Below are 19,465 nucleotides of genomic sequence, written 5' to 3'. Positions count from 1 at the left end.
AACTCCAGTGGCTCCTGTTACCTTTTCAGAGATCGGGGCACAGCAACTCAAATCGACGCATTGTCATTCCACTGAGTGTTCGCAGATCCTTCAAGTGGGGGAAGTCTCCGGCCATGGACAAAGGATCCCCGTTCAGGTGCCCGGATCAATTTGTCATCACCACAGATGCCAGTCTATCGGGATGGGGCGCCCACGCCCAGGGGATGATAGCCCAGGGCACGTGGTCCCCGGAGGAAGCTTCCAGGCCAATCAATTGGCTAGAGTTAAGAGCCGTTTCCCTGGCTCTGAAGCATTTCTCTCCTCGCATTCCCAACCGGCACGTTCTCATTCTCACCGACAACATTGCCACAAAAAGCCATATCTGCAGACAGGGGGGCACGAGATCCAAGGCTCTCATGAGGGAGGCCCTCAAGTTGGGCCTTTGGGCGGAAAAACATCTCCAGTCGCTCCTAGCCGATCACATCTCCGGGAGTCTCAACGTCCAGGCGGATTGGCTACCCCGAGCAACGATAGACCCAGGAGAGTGGAACCTCCATCAAGACCTGTTCCATCAAATCACCCTCAGATTCGGCCTACCAGTCCTGGATCTCTTCGCGACCAATGCGAACGCCCAACTCCCTCGCTTCTATGCCAGATTTCCATCCCCGGGAGCGGAAGCAATCAATGCCCTCCGGAGTCCATGGCCTCCAGGCCTACTCTACGCCTTTCCTCCAATTCCAATCCTCCCGGACGTGATTCACAAGGTCCTCACCGAGAGGGCCCGAGTAATCTTAATCGCCCCTCATTGGCCCCGCCGGCCCTGGTTCGCGGATCTCCAACAGCTGTCCGTCCAGGACCCTTGGCGACTCCCCGTTTCGGGGGATATGCTGCGGCAGGGGGCCTCTTTCCATCCAGACCCGGAGTGGTTCCACCTCACCGCCTGGCTGTTATCAGGAGAGATTTAGAACTGCGTGGCCATGACCCCGATTCAGTGGAGGTCATCTTAAAGGCCAGAAGGGGCTCGACCAATCGAATCTATGACCACACGTGGTCCAAGTTTCACCAGTGGTGTCTACAGGAAGGTTTCTCCCCTCTGTGCATCCCCATACACAGAATTATTTCCTTCCTTATGCAAGGCTTCCATAAAGGGCTTTCCACCAGCACCCTCCGGCGTCATCTGGCAGCCATCTCATCTGTCCTGGGGGGCCCCCGCAGACAGCCTCTCCGATCCTTCCCTGAAGTTCAGGAATTCCTCAAGGGCATAGCCAACCTCAGACCTTCCAAGGTCCACAGGTATCCATCCTGGGATTTGCCACGGGTTCTCCATTCCCTCACGCAGGCTCCATACGAACCCCTAAAATCGGCATCCCTCAGGTACCTATCCTTTAAGGTAGCTTTCCTGGTGGCTATTACCTCTGCCCGACGCATTTCGGAGCTGGCTGCCCTCTCAATCAGGCAGGACCTTTGTCAATTCCATCAGGACAAGGTAGTTTTGCGACTGGACCCCACCTTCTTACCCAAGGTCAGTTCCATGTTCCACAGATCTCAGGATATTGTCCTACCTTCCTTCTGCCTCCAACGAGACCATCCCTTGGCAATTAGATGGCACACCCTGGATCTCATCAGAGCGCTGAGAATATATATCCAACGCACAGGACCCTTTCGGAGGTCAGAAGCACTTTTTGTAGCCTATCATCCCAGAGTCATGGGGGCCAAAGTGTCTTCAACAGTACTGGGCCGTTGGATCAGAGGGACTATATCTAAGGCCTATGAGTCGGCCTCCCTCTCCGTTCCAAGGAACATCACAGCGCATTCCACCAGGAGCGCAGCCACCTCGGCCGCTTGGGCGACTCAAGCCCCGTTGGAGGAGGTCTGCAAAGCAGCCACTTGGGCCTCGCCAAATTCCTTCATCAGGCACTACAAGATTGATTCTTACGCTTCAGCGGACGCTGCCTTCGGCAGAAGGGTACTCCAATCCGTTATCTCACACGATAGCAATCTAATCCCACCCTAGGGACCATCTATTGGGTATGTCCCATGTGACTGCTGGACCCGCTCCTTCAGTACGGAGAATAGGCGTTGATTGCTTACCTGAACGCCTCTTCTCGTACGGTGAGCGGGTACAGCAGTCACTTCCCGCCCTTGTATGTGTCTTCTTTACCTTTCTATACCTTCTTCCTCTAACAATGAGAGTTGAACACTACAGAGCTTCACAACTGAGCCTAGTCTATGGATTCGCGAATTCTGGGGAAGGGGCGGATCCGGCAAGCTTTTTTAATACTAGGCTCAGTTCCATCGGATTGGACGTGAGCAACCCATGTGACTGCTGTACCCGCTCACCGTACGAGAAGAGGCGTTCAGGTAAGCAATCAACGCCTAATTTCCTCTATTTCCTATGGGATAAGGATCTGAGGGGACGGGGTGAGAGGGAAGGGGAGTCGGAATCCCGACACGCCCCTCCTGGCCGCCCTCTTAACAGCCTCCCAGTCTCTCCCATCTAACTGCTCCAAGCTGCAGGAAGGGTAGGGCTGGCTGCAATACCGGCAGTTTTGGGGGGCTCCTTTCCTCAGCGGCTCAGTTCGGTACCTCCAGGCAACTGCACCAACTTTTTCCTTCCCGGCAGCGATGGCTCCGACGGCTTACCTTCATCACATGACGTTCCTGACGCTGCTCCTCCTCGTAGGGAAGCCGCTGGAGCCGCCGCCGCCGGGAAGGAAAAAGTTGGTGCAGCTGCCTGGAGGTACCGAACTGAACCGCTGAGGAAAGGAGCCCCCCGAAGCTGCCGGTATTGCAGCCAGCCCTACCCTTCCTACAGCTTGGAGCAGTTACAAGGTAGAGACTGGGAGGCTGTTAAGAGGGCAGCCAGGAGGGGCGTGTCGGGATTCCGACTCCCATTCCCTCTGACCTCGTCCCCTCAGATCTCACATTTCGGATAGTAAACAAAATTTTCTGTTCAGTATCCGAATTTTTGTTTGGATACCGAAGCAAATTTTTGCAGAAAATTTTGTTTGAAATCCGAAATGTATGAAAACCGAGGCGTTTGAGAACCGAGGTACCACTGTACATTGTTCATTCTTTATAAAGTGATTGAATTTTATTTTTTACATTTGCATCGCTTGCTGATATTGTTAATATATAATTCTTAACCTTCTCCCACCGCCTCATTGTTGCTGCTAATTTCTCTTCATTATAGTTGTGTAATCTGATTTCCATAATTTCATAGTGAATGTGGTCCACCATGTACCTGCACCAATTTTTTGTGGTCCATTTATTATCATCTTTCCACCCAAGCACTATGGTTGCCTGGGCACTTTCTATCGCTGCAATTTTGATTTCTTCGTATTCTTTTTCCTCACTATTTTTTATCAATAATGCTGCTTCCTCGGTTATTTTCCAGTTGCCATTGGTGATTTTATTCACCTCCGTTTGTATTTGCTTCCAAAATTTTTGAACTTTATTACATTCCCAAAACATATGCATAAATACTGCCCTGTTATTTCTTGATGGTTTTCAGGTTTCAATACGATTTCTTGTCTTGTTATTATTTTTTCTGTATAAGTCTGTTGTTTATTCAAGCATGTCATAGGACATTCTTTTTCATTAATCTTAAAAATTCTTGCGCAAACACTTGCAGAAACAGCAGGGATGGGTTCTGGTTTCTCCCGCTGCTGGTTTGCTCAGGGGCGCACCATGTGGGTGCATGCACATTGCACATATGCGCATGCACAGTACTTTTTAAAAGCTGCGCATGCGCAGAAGGTAAAAACACGATGTAGGATATAGTAGAACCTCTAGTCACAACCATAGTTCGTTCTATAACTTTGGTCCCAACCCAATTTAGTCATGAACCTAATTTCTGATGATTGTCAGAAAGATATTTCCTAGCAGCGGAAGTGAAAATCAATGGCATGGAAGGAAAAATCGGCCTTGGCTGTGTTTGATCGCCACCCGAGCATGTGTTCATGACCAGATTCAAAAGTTTTGTGGATTGTTTGGTTGGAATCCGATTTGGTTTTGGTCCGAAGCGTTCATAACCAGAGGTGCTACTGTACAAACTGCTGGATGTTGTTGAAATGTATATCGAAGTGCTTTGGGGTATTGTTTATGTTGGAAAGTAAAAAAACCTGTACTGTTCTCAATAGCTACCTTGGTATCCATTTGATAGCGGTCACATGAATCCCAGCGAGCGGTTAGGTCCCACAGAGTCAGCCTTCTCCAGGTTCCGTCAACTAGACAATATCATTTGGCAGGACCTAGGGGAAGAGCCTTCTCTGTGGGGAGCCCGGTCCTCTTAAATCGGTTCCTACTGGAGATTCGTATTTCCCCCACCCTTCTTCCCTTTTGTAAGAGTCTTAAGACTCATTTATGTCATCAGGTTGGGACCAATTGATTGTTGTAAGAATGGCTGTGATTGATTTTTTTGATCAATTGGGGATTTTAGATAGCCATGTAAATCTATATTAATTGGATTAATTTTATTGTAAATCATTGTTTTTATATGTTGTAAGCTGCCCCGAGTCTTCGGAGAGGGGCAGCATAGAAATCAAATAGATAGGTGGGTAGGTAGGTAGGTGGGTGGATGGATAGATTAGGAAGATAGAGAGATAGATATATGGATGGATGGATGGATGGATGGATGGATGGATAGATAATTCATAGATAGATAGATAGATAGATAGATAGATAGATAGATAGATAGATAGATAGATAGATAGATGATATATAGATAGATGATAGATAGATAGATGATAGATAGATAGATAGATGATAGATAGATGATAGATAGATAGATGATAAATAGATAGATGATAGATAGATAGATAGATAGATAGATAGATGATAGATAGATAGATAGATAGATAGATAGATAGATAGATAGATGATAGATAGATAGATAGATAGATAGATGATAGATAGATGATAGATAGATAGATGATAGATAGATAGATAGATAGATGATAGATGGATGATAGATAGATAGATGGATGGATGGATGGATGGATGGATAGATAGATAGATGATAGATAGATGATACATAGATAGATAGATAGATGATAGATAGATAGATAGATGATAGATAGATAGATGATAGATAGATAGATGATAGATAGATGATAGATAGATAGATAGATAGATAGATAGATAGATGATAGATAGATAGATGATAGATAGATTGATGATAGATAGATAGATAGATGATAGATAGATAGATAGATAAATGATAGATAGATAGATAGATGATGGATGGATGGATGGATGGATAGATAGATAGATAGATAGATAGATAGATCCTAGTAAAAAGGAAGTCTGGGATGTAGCAAGTTAAGTGGGATTGAGACAAACCCCCCCAACCCCACCCTTAGGGGGGTGTTCTCATGGCACAATTTGTGGTTAACCAGTAATTCCAGTTCTCTGCCCCACCCCACCCCCATTTCTTATACTCATTTGAAGAGTCTGGGATAGTATGAGATTAATTTATTATTCTTATATCAGATAGCACTGGACATTATTTTCAAACAGATAGGCAATTTTGCCATTGGAGAGTTTGCTACCCTGTTTCCTCCCAAAATAAGATACCCCTTGGCACGGCAATAAAGCCGAGAGCTTATTTCAGAGTTTTTTTTAAAAAAAAGTAAGACAGGGTCTTATTTTCAGGGAAACACGGTACAGTGGTACCTCGAGATACGAGTTTAATTCGTTCCGGACCTGGGCTCTTAAGTCGAGCAGCTCTTATCTCGAACGACTTTTCCCCATAGGAATTAATGTAAATAATTTTAATTGGTTCCAGCCCTCAAAAAAATCACAAAGTTAGTCTAAATTATGCAGAAAGACATGTTTTTAATGAAGAAATGTACATGTACATATAAATGAATAATGAAGTTTCTTTCACTTAACTTGTAAACTTTCTTAAACTTTTAAATTTACATATGTTCAACTTCTCTGCCACCCAATCCTGTAGGACAGAGGTCCCCAACCCTTTTTGCACCAGGGACTGGCTTTAAGCGATCAAGAGAGGAATGGGTGAATGAATGGACGGAGGGTGGGAAGGAAAGAGGGAAGGGACAGGAACAGAGGAAGGAAGCAAGGAAACGTATGAAAGGGGAGAGTAAGAGAGGAATGAGTGAAGGGAAGAAGGTGGGAAGGAGAAAGAAAAGAAGAAATAGAGGAAGGGAAGGTAAAAGAGAGAAAGAAAAAGAGCAAGAAAGAAAGAAAGAAAGAAAGAAAGAAAGAAAGAAAGAAAGGGGGAAGAGACAGGAACAGAGGAAGGAAGCAAGGAAACTTATGAAAGGGGAGAGTAAGAGAGGAATGAGTGAAGGGAGGGAGGGAGGGAAGAAGGTGGGAAGGAGAAAGAAAAGAAGAAATAGAGGAAGGGAAGGTAAAAGAGAGAAAGAAAAAGAGCAAGAAAGAAAGCTGCAAGCACCCCCCGAGCCCCCCAGGCCGGCTGCAACCTTTTAAAACACGCGCGCCGCTTCGCAGCTGTCTCCTGAAGCCGAACGCGGAAGTTAGCGTTTGGCTTCAGGAGACAGCTCCTTGGCGCTTGTATCTCGAATTTGGGCTTGTAAGTAGAACAAAAATATCTCTCCCCTCCCAGCTCTTATCTCGAGTTGCTCTTAAGTAGAGCAGCTCTTATGTCGGGGTTCCACTGTATTTGCAAAAACTACGGTTTGCCTTCTTTAAAACTGGTTGCAATGTCAGCTAACGTTTTTAATCCGTTGTACTATTTGTTCAGTGCCATTGTGGCAACCTGCTAACAAAAAGGATAAACTTTGCTTAGTTCGGAGCAGATCGAAGCTCCTTCTGAAAACTGGGCTGGAATCTTAACATTGAAGGAAACGTTCTGTGTTGATCTTGAGTCCTCAGAGAGGGGTGGCATATAAATAAATAAATACATACATACATACATACGTACCGCTGCCCACACATTATTGAGAGCAAAGGTTCAGTTCATTGCAGAGAGTCCTCAACTTTAAAAAAAAATCAATCACTTGGTACATTCATAGGTATGCCGCCCCAAGTCTACGGAGACGGGCGGCATATAAATCCAATAAATCTAATCTAATCTAGGGTACTTACGACCTGAATTCAAAGTTCTGATGGTCTGACGCTTGGCAATGTTCTGCAATCATGGCACTGCCTTTTACTATGATGGTTTTGCTGAAAACAAACATTTGTTTAACGACCGCTGCAAAAAAAAAAGTGAGTGACCCAATTTACGATTGTAATGGTGTCAGGGATAATAAAAGTCCGTTTGAACCTTTAATTAACCGCAGAGGTCGATGGATCGCAACCATCCTCTGCTACCATGTCAGGGATAATAAAAGTCCGTTTGAACCTTTAATTAACCGCAGAGGTCGATGGATCGCAACCATCCTCTGCTACCATGTCAGGGATAATAAAAGTCCGTTTGAACCTTTCATTAACCGGGGAGGTCGATGGATTTAAAAGATCCAATCAGTGGTAATGAAAACAAGCATTTCTTTATTTATAAAAGTAGAAAACAAACAAACAATATCTTGAGAGACAAAAGAATATAAACAGCTCACATAATGGCGTTTGGAGAGGAACGGAACAAAGGCAGAACTACAAGTTCATGAGGACGGAAGTGATATGTGGGATATGACGTGGAATATGGGAGTGATTAATAACAAGGCACACATGTTAACTCTTTAATTACTGAATGTCTCTGTGGCTGGCAATATCCAGCGTGACAAATGGAATGGCCATAACTTGAGAACTATCTGTATCTGCTGTTCCCTGTGTGATGGGAGTTGTTCCCATAGTATCAGTTCTTTTTTTTCTTTTTTTCCCTTTTTTTAATTATTAAGTAATTTTTATTACATTGTTTTAAAAAGCATAATCAAGAAAATATATACACTGACATATTTGCAATACACAAAAAAGAAAAGAAAGAAACATACGTACACTTCTAAACAAACAAAGAACACCTGGACAATTACAAAATTATAAATAACATAAAAATATCATCAATTTCCTCTTGAGAGAAGGAAAGTTACAGTCTTGTTGCATATCAAATTATTTTCTGATGAATAGAAATCATCAGCATTCACTGTTCTTTTTGGTTATCAATGTCTTCTCTATTATTATTGTTGTTGTTTTTAAACCGCCTTCCGTACCCTTTTTTATTAATTAATTTAATTACATAAAGATTTGTTTTCACAAAAAACCATTGTAATTGCATCATATTTCATCTTTCTATCAATAAATACATATCTTAAGCAGCGTTCCCTATAAGCTGCGCCCGTGCGCAGGTGCGCGCCCCAAAATACCCCCCACGCACCCTTTTCCACGGGTGCGCGCTCCCCATCCCCCTGCCAGCCCACGGGGGGAGTACGGGGGCGGGGAGGCGCCGGCAGTAAAAGGAAAGGGAGCCACGGCCACCCCTGCCTCCCCACGGTGCCTCCGGCCCCCTCGCGCCCATGGCCTCTCGGCCCTGCCCCCCACCCACCCGATCCGCCCCCTCTCCTGCTCCGCTGCCTCCTGCCTTGGGGCGCGACTTCTCCCGCGGTGGTGGCAGCGGCTTCTCCTCCTTATCCTCATCCGCGCTCCTGGCAAGAGGAATGGAATTGGCCAGGACGTGGCAGCCCCACTCTTTGGGAGGGCGGGGCTGGAACAGAGGGGCAGCTGCGATGGGGCTGACTCGGCAAAAGTGCTCCCAACGAAGGGGCTATGAGAGGGTTTTCTCTGCGCGCTTCAGGAATGCCTGCCCCGCCCCTCTCGCAGCCCCCTCACAGTAGAGGCAGGGCAGGTGTTCCCGAAGCGCTCAGAGAAAGCGCTCTCGCAGCCGCCTCGCTGACAGAGAGAGAGAGAGGGGGAGAGAGAGATAGCAAGAGAGAGAACAAGAGAGAGATAGAAAGAGAGAGAGAAAGAGAAAGAAAGCAATAGAGAGAGAGAGAGAGAAAGAAAACAAGAGAGAAAGAGAGAGAACAAGAGAGCGATAGAAAGAGAGAGAGAAAGAGAAAGAAAGCAATAGAGAGAGAGAGAGAGAAAGAAAACAAGAGAGAAAGAGAGAGATACAAAGAGAGGGAGAGAGAAAGTGAGAAAAAGAGAGAGAGAGCAAAGAGGGGGGGAGAGAGAAAGAGAGATAAATGACTCTTGATTTAAAGCATATGGTAAAAAGCACCCAAATAATAACAGGGGGAAAACCCCCCAGCTGTTTGTGTGTGTGTGTGTGTGTGTGTGAGAACTCTTGAACCATTTCCAATAGCTCACCTGTTATTGGAAATGGTTCAAGAGTTCACACACACACACACACCACACACACAAGGGGGGAGGAGACAGGGATGGAAAAAGAGGAGAAGATAGTAATAATAGTAATAGATTTTGGTTTTGGTTTATTATTAATTTCCTTTAATAAAAAAGGGAATTTTTCCTTATTTATTTATTTATTTATACGTACGTACATACGTACATACGTACATACATACATACATACATACTGTATACCTTTCCGCCCACACTGAAAAAAAATTAGAGGGAACATTGATCTTAAGGCATCGTTATTATCGTAATTCAATTTGAACTTTTCATAGTATCAGTTCATCATTGTTGTAGATCTGATTTTCAAAGAGGACATTTCTCCATGCTGTTTCCCCCCAACCCCGTTTTATTTTTAAAGATGCATGCTATTCCTTTGCGGTCTTCCTGGGTAATGACCTGTGCATATGCACCATCTGGCAATTATGTCGCTTGCGGTGGATTAGACAACATCTGTTCCATCTACAATCTGAAGACACGAGAGGGCAACGTACGAGTGAGCAGAGAACTCCCCGGACATACTGGTCAGTTGTCCTTATCTTTCGTTTTGTTTCTTTGACCATTTGTAATGAAACTAGAATGTCCTTAAACTTCCTCTTCTTACCCTCGAAAAGCAAAAGAGCAAAATTAGGGGAAAAAATAATAGCGTATTTTGCCTCTTTGGGATTGCTTTTAAAAGAAGTATTTTTCCCCACAAATAGAATAAAGGAATAAATTTTCTGACATAGAATTTGGCCCCTTGATTCTGTGTTAAGTAGCTATTGTAAATACAGTGGTACCTCTATTTAAGAACATAAAGCCCTTCATGGCACCGGGCCAGATTATCTCAGGGGCCGCCTTCTGCCGCACGAATCCCAGCGACCAGTTAGGTCCCACAGAGTGGGTCTTCTCCGGGTCCCGTCAACTAAGCAATGTCGTTTGGCGGGACCCAGGGGAAGAGCCTTCTCTGTGGCGGCCCCAGCCCTCTGGAACCAACTCCCCCCAGAGATTAGAATAGCCCCACCCTTCTTGCCTTTCATAAGCTTCTTAAAACCCACCTCTGTCGTCAGGCATGGGGGAAACTGAGATATTCTTTCCCCCTAGGCTTCTACAATTTATGTATGGTATGTTTGTATGTATGATTGGTTTTAAAATAAGGGTTTTTTAGCTGTTTTAGTATTGGATTGTCACATGTTGTTTTTACCACTGTTGTTAGCCGCCCCGAGTCTACGGAGAGGGGCGGCATACAAATAAAATAATAAAATAAATAAAATAAAATAAATTTTAAAAAGCAAATAATGCATGCAAACCCATTAGGAAGGAAATAAAAGCTCGGAATTTGGTGGGAGGAAAAGGAGGAAGAAGAGGAGGAGGACAGTCGCTGCCGAAAGAAGAAGGTGAGGTGAGGGGAATCAAAAAAATCCAAAACGTTAAGGCTTAAATAAAAAAAGAGGGACTCTGAGGCGGTGTGGAGGAGAAAGTGCCTTCCGTACACCTGGCGTGAGGCTGCCTCCCATACACTGCACCAGAGAGAGAAACCCAGGCAGGCGAGAGGGGGGAACCTCCCGCTCCTTTGACCGAAAGGCGGCTGCTGCTGCTGCTGCTGCTGCCTGCTTCCTCTTCCTTCCCATGCTGAAGGGCTACCCTCTCCTCTCATTCGCTCACTTTGTAACCGGCATCTTTCCTTCACTGAGGTGTCTCCTCGGTTTGGACGAAGCTGAGTTGATCTGGCTGGGGCGAAGCACCCCCTTTTGCCTTTCCTTACCCAGACGCTCCGGGAGGAGAAAAACCCAAGATGGCTGGGATTAAAGGGGGAATGGCAGGAAACTGGCCGGGCCTTCGTTCCGCTCTCAAATTTTCTTGGGAAATTTTTCTGGGCTCAGATTCTAAAGTAGAAAATGGTTCTTAAGAAGAGGCAAAAAAATCTTGAACACCCGGTTCTTATCCAGTTCTTAAGTAGAGGTGTTCTTAGGTAGAGGTACCACTGTAATGGGTTTGGGGGGTTTGTTTTGGGTTTTTTTTGCAATATTTGCACATATGGCATTTGCTGTTTTTTATGTCCTGTCCAAATTTTTTTTTAAAATGTCTATTATTAGGCATCCAGCAAATTAATTTTATAATAAATGTTGCAGACATTTATGGCTGGCAGCTAGCTAGCTATCTGCTTTTGCTTTTATTATTTTTTATTTTATTTTATTCTATACTTTAATTCTTTATTTTTATTTTATTTTTTGTTTGTTTGTTTGAGTTCGATGCCACTATGCCATCCCATTCCCAACCTGCTTACTGACTCAGCTTGCCCCAGATCTTGCAAATCGTTCCTTTGACTTTAGACGTCTGTAGTGTTCACTACTGTATTAAAAAATGTTTTTAATAACGACTGAAAGGAAGCGGAATCCTGGGCTCCATTTGAGTTGCAATTTGAAACAGCCGTTTTGCTACTGTTCTCTTTTTTTCAGGGTACTTGTCCTGCTGTCGCTTTCTAGACGATAACCAAATTGTTACGAGCTCTGGAGATACTACCTGGTGAGTATACCAGGACCTTTCCACCACCACTCCCTTTAAAAAAAAAAGACCCCTCCCCAGCTAATTAGAAACATAGAAGACTGACGGCAGAAAAAGACCACATGGTCCATCTAGTCTGCCCTTATCCTATTTCCTGTATTTTATCTTAGGATGGATCTATGTTTATCCCAGGCATGTTTAAATTCAGTTCCTGTGGATTTACCAACCACGTCTGCTGGAAGTTTGTTCCAAGGATCTACTACTCTTCCAGTAAAATAATATTTTCTCATGTTGCTTTTGATCTTTCCCCCAACTAACCTCAGATTGTGTCCCCTTGTTCTTGTGTTCACTTTCCTATTAAAAACACTTCCCTCCTGGACCTTATTTAAACTCTTTAACATATTTAAATGTTTTGATCATGTCCCCCCTTTTCCTTCTGTCCTCCAGACTATACAGATTGAGTTCATGAAGTCTTTCCTGATACGTTTTATGCTTAAGACCTTCCACCATTCTTGTAGCCCGTCTTTGGACCGGTTCAATTTTGTCAATATCTTTTTGTAGGTGAGGTCTCCAGAATTATTTGAGCTTCCGCATTCAAATGCTTTTACTTCCCTTTGCAGTGCTCTGTGGGATATCGAGACGGGTCAGCAGACGACTGCTTTTACTGGGCATACCGGCGATGTCATGAGCCTCTCTCTAAGCCCAGACATGAGCACTTTCGTTTCGGGGGCCTGCGATGCCTCCTCCAAGCTCTGGGACATCCGAGATGGGATGTGCAGGCAATCCTTCATGGGACACGTGTCCGACATTAATGCAGTTTGCGTAAGTGACTATATGAATATATGAGAATATGAGTGTTGCTTCATATGCGCTAGGCTAGTTCTCCTCTGCATCTGCTAGATCAGTGTTTCCCAACCTTGGCAACTTGGAGATATCTGGACTTCAACTCCCAGAATTCCAAATATCTTCAAGTTGCCAAGGTTGGGAAACACTGTGCTAGATCAGGGCTGTCATGATTCAGCTGGGTATGCAGCTTTATATATAAAAGTGGACCCCAGTGTGCTGTCAAGGACATTTCTTTTCTTTGTTCAGGTTGGAGGATTCTGTTGGGTATGTTCTTTTTTTAATAAAGCAATTTTAAAACTGCAAAATTTTGGAAAATGCTATAAGGAGATAGATGGAGAAGTCAATGAGAAGAAGAGGAAATTCTTCTTTGCTCATTCCTCCTCCTCTTTCTTTTTGTTTTGTCCTTTTCTTTTTCTTTTTTTTCTTGCTTTCTTTTTTATTCTGCTGCGTCTTTACACTTATACATAGATACCTTGCCTTACAAACTTAATTGGTTCCGGGACGAGGTTCTTAAGGTGAAAAGTTTGTAAGACGAAACAATGTTTTCCATAGGAATCAATGGAAAAGCAATTAATGCGTGCAAGCCCGAAATTCACCCCTTTTGCCAGCCGAAGCGCCCGCTTTTGCGCTGCTTGGATTCCCCTGAGACTCCCCTCCATGGGAAACCCCACCTCCGGAATTCCATTGCCAGCAAAGCGCCTGTTTTTGCGCTGCTGGGATTTCCCTGCAGCATCACAAAAATACGGAAGTCCAGAGGTGGGGTTTCCCATGGAGGGGAGCCTCAGGGGAATCCCAGCAGCACAAAAACGGGTGCTTCGCTGGCAACGGAAGTCCGGAGGTGGGGCATCCCAGTGGCGGCGGTGGGTTTGTAAGGTGAAAATAGTTTGTGGGGCTTCTCTAGGAATCTCCTGAAAGGAAACAGGGCTGGAAAAGGCAGGGAAAAGCCTCTGTGGGGCTTCTCTAGGAATCTCCTGGGAGGAAACAGGGCCTCCGCCCTCCCTGTGGTTTCCCCAATCACACACATTATTTGCTTTTACATTGATTCCTATGGGAAAATTGCTTTTTCTTACAAACCTTTCTACTTAAGAACTTGGTCACGGAACGAAATAAGTTCATAAGTAGAGGTACCACTGCATTAAGAATTCAGGCAAATGTAAAGCTTCCAAGTATCATGCAAGATGCCGTTCCAATTTTATTTTGAGCGCAGATCCTTTAATAGTATGTGCATTTCGAATGTTCCGGAGCAAACGTCTTTCCCTCCCCATGCTCTCTTCCTCCCCCTCTCCCCCGATCTGCATTTTTCACAATTGTTGTTGCCTTTCACAGTTCTTCCCTAGTGGCCATGCCTTTGCCACTGGTTCAGATGATGCCACCTGTCGACTCTTTGATCTCCGTGCAGACCAGGAGCTCATGTTGTATTCTCACGACAACATCATCTGCGGGATCACCTCGGTAGCTTTCTCAAAGAGCGGACGTCTCTTTTTGGCGGGCTACGACGATTTCAACTGCAATGTTTGGGATACCCTGAAGGGGGAACGTGCAGGTGAGCTAAAGTTAATAACTTAATAGGAGCCGGAAGATTTCAGTGCCTTCACTTTTCTATTATTCTATTTCTTATCCCTATTCTGGGGTAGCAATAGCAGAAACATTTACCGTATTTTTCAGAGTATAAGACACACCTTTTTCCTTTCTCAAAGGGGCTGAAAATTTGGGTGCGTCTTATACTCTGAATGTAGCTTTTCGAACTTTTCTCCCCAGCCCTAACTAGGTGTTGACGATCTTCCCGGTTATCTATTCCCGTCAAAGTTTTTTCCCCTGTCCTGAATCTGTGCAGGCTTGCTTTTCAATCTTCTATGTTCGAAGGATGGCATATAAATATGAACGAACTAACTAACTAACTAACTAACTAACTAACTAACTAACTAACTAACTAACTAACTAACGCACTGGCTGCCCATCGGTTTCCGGTCACAATTCAAAGTGTTGGTAATGACCTTTAAAGCCCTACATGGCATTGGGCCAGAATACATCTGGAACCGCCTTCTATCGCACGAATCCCAGCGGCCGATAAGGTCCCACAGAGTTGGCCTTCTCCGGGTCCCGTCAACCAAACAATGTTGTTTGGCAGGCCCCAGGGGAAGAGCCTTCTCTGTGGCGGCCCCGACCCTCTGGAACCAGCTCCCCCTGGAAATTAGAACTGCCCTCACCCTCCTTGCCTTTCATAAAGTTCTTAAGACCCATCTCTGCCCTCAGGCATGGGGGAACTGACACATCTCCCCCGGGCTTATACAGTTTACACATGGAATGTTTGTGTGTTTGTTTGCTTTTAATAATGGGGGTTTTAGTGTTTTTTAAATTATTAGATTTGTCCTTACATTGTTCTTGTTATTGTTGTGAGCCGCCCCGAGTCTACGGAGAGGGGCGGCATACAAATCTAATAAATAAAATAAATAAATAAGTGCATTCACTTTTCTATTATTCTATTTCTTATCTCTATTCTGGGATACTTACTGTATTTTTCAGAGTATAAGACACACCTTTTTCCTTTCTCAAAGGGGCTGAAAGTTTGGGTGCGTCTTATACTCCGAATGTAGCTTTTTTGAACTTTTTCTCCCAGTCCTAACTAGGTGTTGACGATCTTCCCGGCTATCTATTCCCATCAAAGTTTTTTTTCCTGCCCTGAGTCTATGCAGGCTTGCTTTTCAATCTTCTATGTTCCTATGTTTCTAAGCCGTCTTGAGTCTACTAGGAGAAGGGTGGCATATAAATTTGAATGAACCAACTAACTAACTAACTAACTAACTAACTAACTAACTAACTAACTAACTAACTAACTTATTATTATTATTATTATTATTATTATTATTATTATTAATTAGATTTGTATGCCGCCCCTCTCCGTAGACTCGGGGCGGCTCACAACACAATAAAACAGTTCATAACAAATCTAATAATGTACAATTTTAAATATTTTTAAAACCCCATTATTAAGCAGACATACGTACAAACATACCATACATAAATTGTATAGGCCCAAGGGAGATATTTCAGTTTCCCCATGCCTGACAACAAAGGTGGGTTTTGAGGAGTTTACGAAAGGCAAGGAGGGTGGGGGCAGTTCTAATCTCTGGGGGGAGCTGGTTCCAGAGAGTCGGGGCCGCCACAGAGAAGGCTCTTCCCTCTGGGCCCTCCAAACGACATTGTTTAGTTGATGGGACCCAGAGAAGGCCCACTATGTGGGACCTAATCGGTCGCTGGGATTCGTGAAGCAGAAGGCGGTCCCTGAGATATTCTGGTCCGATGCCATGAAGGGCTTTATAGGTCATAACCAACACTTTGAATTGTGACCGGAAATTGATTGGCAACCAATGCAGACTGCGGAGTGTTGGTGTAACATGGGCATACCTTGGGAAGCCCATGACTGCTCTCGCAGCTACATTCTGCACGATCTGAAGTTTCCGAACACTTTTCAAAGATAGCCCCATTAGAGAGCGTTACAGTAGTCTAACCTCGAGGTGATGAGGGCATGAGTGACTGTGAGCAGTGATTCCCGGTCCAAATAGGGCCACAACTGGTGCACCAGGCGAACCTGGGCAAACGCCCCCCTTGCCACAGCTGAAAGATGTTTCTGTAATGTGAGCTGTGGATCGAGGAGGACGCCCAAGTTGCGGACACTCTCCGAGGGGGTCAATAATTCCCCCCCCCCAGGGTGATGGACGGACAGATGGAATTGTCCTTGGGAGGCAAAACCCACAGCCACTCCATCTTATCAGGGTTGAGTTTGAGTCTGTTGACACCCATCCAGGCCCCAACAGCCTCCAGACACCGGCACATCACTTCCACCGCTTCGTTGATTGGACATGGGGTGGAGATGTACAGCTGGGTATCATCAGCGTACTGATGATACCTCACCCGATGCCCTTGGATGATCTCACCCAGCGGTTTCATGTAGATAATGAATAGCAAGGGGGACTAACTACTGTGTTCTTCCTGCCTTTCAGGTGTTCTTGCTGGTCACGACAACCGAGTCAGCTGCTTAGGAGTGACTGACGACGGGATGGCTGTAGCTACAGGATCTTGGGACAGTTTTCTCAGAATCTGGAATTAACCTGGCGTTTGAACCCCTCCCCTCCACCAATAGACACGCACACCGTCTCCATTTGAGATCTGGAGAGAGCAATGCTGCAGCCTCTTGCTGTGAAATAACATTTCTACTTTGTATTTACATGGTGAAGTTTTTCTACTTGCTGATTATTGCATAAGTAGGCTTTCTGTAAATGAAATTAAAACAAAAACACACAGAAAGAATGAAGAAGTGGGGTAGGCGGGGGAAATCGGTGGCTTTTCTTTCAAGGAAAAAGAGAGAGGGCGGCACACCTAGTTTGTGGTGAGCAAAGCTAAATAAATAATGTTTTTTTTTAAAGCCAGTCAATTAGCATTTTGTTTGGCTACATTGGCCCTGAAGGGATTTCTGCTTGTGCCCCAGTCCTGCTTAATTCTGTACTTTTTTTGTACATAATTGAATATACACATAGCAGCCAATCATGTAACATTTTGTCTGTAAGTAAAGGAACAATGTTTGCGGTTTTTTTAAAAAAACAAACAAAACAAAAACTGCATTTATATAGCTATACGTTTTACCTAAGTACGTACCGTCTGAGTTCTACAGTGGATCGGTTGGGTCTGCTGCTATAATTTTTTTTTCTCCCCTCTTTCTTCGTGAATTTACTGTAGATAAAACGTGTGAAGTTAATGAAGCTGTTTGTGAAATTTTATAACAGAGTGTCTGTATAAAACAAAACAAACAAAAAGGAAAAATCCCTTGATGACTCTAGTAGTGACCCTCGGCCCCTTTTTGGCTCGATTACTTATTTCTCCCCTTTAGTGGCAGCAGATCCCAGATAATCCATTGGAAGCCAAGGGGCTGTGATCACCACCGATGAAGCGTAAGAGAAGAACTGGAATGTGTTAAGGATTTAGCTTCCTTCGAACAGCCTCTAATGAGATCAGGGCTTGGAAATTGAAGGGTACCTATTTGCTTGAGACGGTGTTTGTGGGGACTGAATAGTTGTAATTGAGACACTTCTCTTATGTAAACTTACTTGTCTGGCTTAAGACCAAATGTGAGGCTGCTTCCAATTTCTAGCAAAGGAACCTGTTACCCTCTTTGAACTGTATCACTCCAAATGTATGTGGGGCATATCCTGACTGCATCCCACACATTGTAAATTCTACTTTATATATTCCCAGGTAGAAAACTTTTCTCTCCTATGAATCTTGCACATGTGGGAGAAGTTGTTACTATTGCCTCTTTAAACACAGTTTTCTCTCTTGAAATCTGCACTCGCTGCATGGAGATTCTTTAATACTGCATTAGTATTACCTCTTGAAGTCTTTTAGTGCAGTATTACTCAACCCTTGGCAACATTTAAGATGTGTGGACTTCAATTCCCAGGATCCCCCAGCCAGCTTGGGGGATTCTGGGAGTTGAAGTCCACCCCTGCTAAAATTGCCAAGGTTGAGAAAGACTGCCCTGGTATATGCCACACCAGTTTTTTTAATGAGCTCTTTTGAAACTTCAGTTCAACCCGTTACCCACTGTAAGAAGTGCAGAAGGCTCCTTTTCACAGCTGTTGTGCCAACCGACAAATCGTGTTCACCTTTACATTCCAGAAAACTCAGCTGCCTTTTTGTGTTCGTTAAAGTCTCGGGGAAACATTAACAAATGAGCTTGCCTCCCCTCCCAGTCTTCCTCTTTCCCTAAAACAGATCCCATTTGGAGAAAAAAAAACAAATTTCCCGTGACTCGCCATGGCTCTTCAGTCTTTTCTGGAGCAGCAAGTATTGTAGGATCCTACTTTTGGCTTTTAAAATATTTGAGCGGAGGTCATTTAATAATCAGCCATCAGAATTGTCTTATTGTCATAAATACACAAATGGGTAGCTTGAAACGTGCTTTAGAAAAATCCTGGGAATTAGTTTTCTTGTTATCTGTAAGCAGGTATGAAGTGGATCCTTCGGAAGTATTCGAGGATTGGCCTGCAATGTCGAGTCAATTCTATATTAATAGTCTGATTTGATGGTAGAGGAAATATCCAATGTTATATGTCCCTTAACGTCTCCACTGTCTGAACATAGGTTGATAGTTGTTAATTATTTTTCAAACGTATTTTGTTGCAGTGCCATTTGTTTTCTCAACTTTGACTAATTTTTTTATCCTATGTTCCACCTGGTTTTTTTTTTTTTACTGGTGGCAAAAAGTGCCAAATCCTGTGCCAATTTTTTTGAATATAAGAGCTCTTAACAGCCCACGAATCCTCTGTTAACGTCCAGAGAGATGCTTTCTTTCAAAACAAATACACCTGTTAGGATACATACGTGCAGCTTTTTACTACCTTTGATATGGTTCATTCTTTTCACATCTGATACTGATGTGATTACACCCCAAGGGATTTATTAATATATAGTTTTTCTACTGTTGTAATACAGCTCTTCATTTCTATGATCACCTCGTCCTTAGTCCACTATGTGTCCCCTTGGAGTTTAAGATATATTTTGCAAGGGACTTAAGATTGCCATGCACGAGTAAGAAAAAAACAATTCGCCCTTTTAGGGGGAAAATGTCCAGCACAAAAATATTCACAGCAGTGAATTGTTTGGTTTGCCAAAGAAGCTGGGAGCCATCCTACCGTCTCAGTTTTATTACTTTAGTACAGGGGGGTCCATCCTGTGGACTTCAACTCCCAGAATTCCCCAGCCATTCAGGCTGGCTGGGGAATTCTGGGAGTTGAAGTCCACAGGTCCTAAAGTTGCCAAGGTTGACCATCCCTTGCTTTAGACTTTTGATTATCCTACTTCATCGAGAATAGTTTGTAACCAC

General features: G+C 44.1%; 1 protein-coding gene across 4 annotated transcripts in view; it reads left to right on the top strand.

The window, feature by feature from the left end:
* The window catches only part of GNB4 (G protein subunit beta 4), an 82,735-nt gene extending 65,332 nt beyond the window's left edge, over nucleotides 1-17,403 (top strand). For all 4 annotated transcript variants that reach the window (XM_070753666.1, XM_070753668.1, XM_070753667.1 and 1 more), the window contains exons 6-10: nucleotides 9,617-9,779; nucleotides 11,694-11,760; nucleotides 12,360-12,561; nucleotides 13,912-14,128; nucleotides 16,587-17,403. In XM_070753666.1, coding sequence (XP_070609767.1) covers nucleotides 9,617-9,779; nucleotides 11,694-11,760; nucleotides 12,360-12,561; nucleotides 13,912-14,128; nucleotides 16,587-16,693 — 756 coding nt within the window. In that variant the 3' untranslated portion in view covers nucleotides 16,694-17,403. The remainder of the gene's footprint in view (nucleotides 1-9,616; nucleotides 9,780-11,693; nucleotides 11,761-12,359; nucleotides 12,562-13,911; nucleotides 14,129-16,586) is intronic.
* Nucleotides 17,404-19,465: the final 2,062 nt, after the last annotated feature.

This window comes from Erythrolamprus reginae, chromosome 5 (assembly GCF_031021105.1).
Source record: "Erythrolamprus reginae isolate rEryReg1 chromosome 5, rEryReg1.hap1, whole genome shotgun sequence".
In the NCBI taxonomy this organism is placed as follows: Eukaryota; Metazoa; Chordata; class Lepidosauria; order Squamata; family Dipsadidae; genus Erythrolamprus; species Erythrolamprus reginae.
Note: the sequence above shows the minus strand (reverse complement) of the source record. Positions and strands in the feature narration are given on the sequence as shown.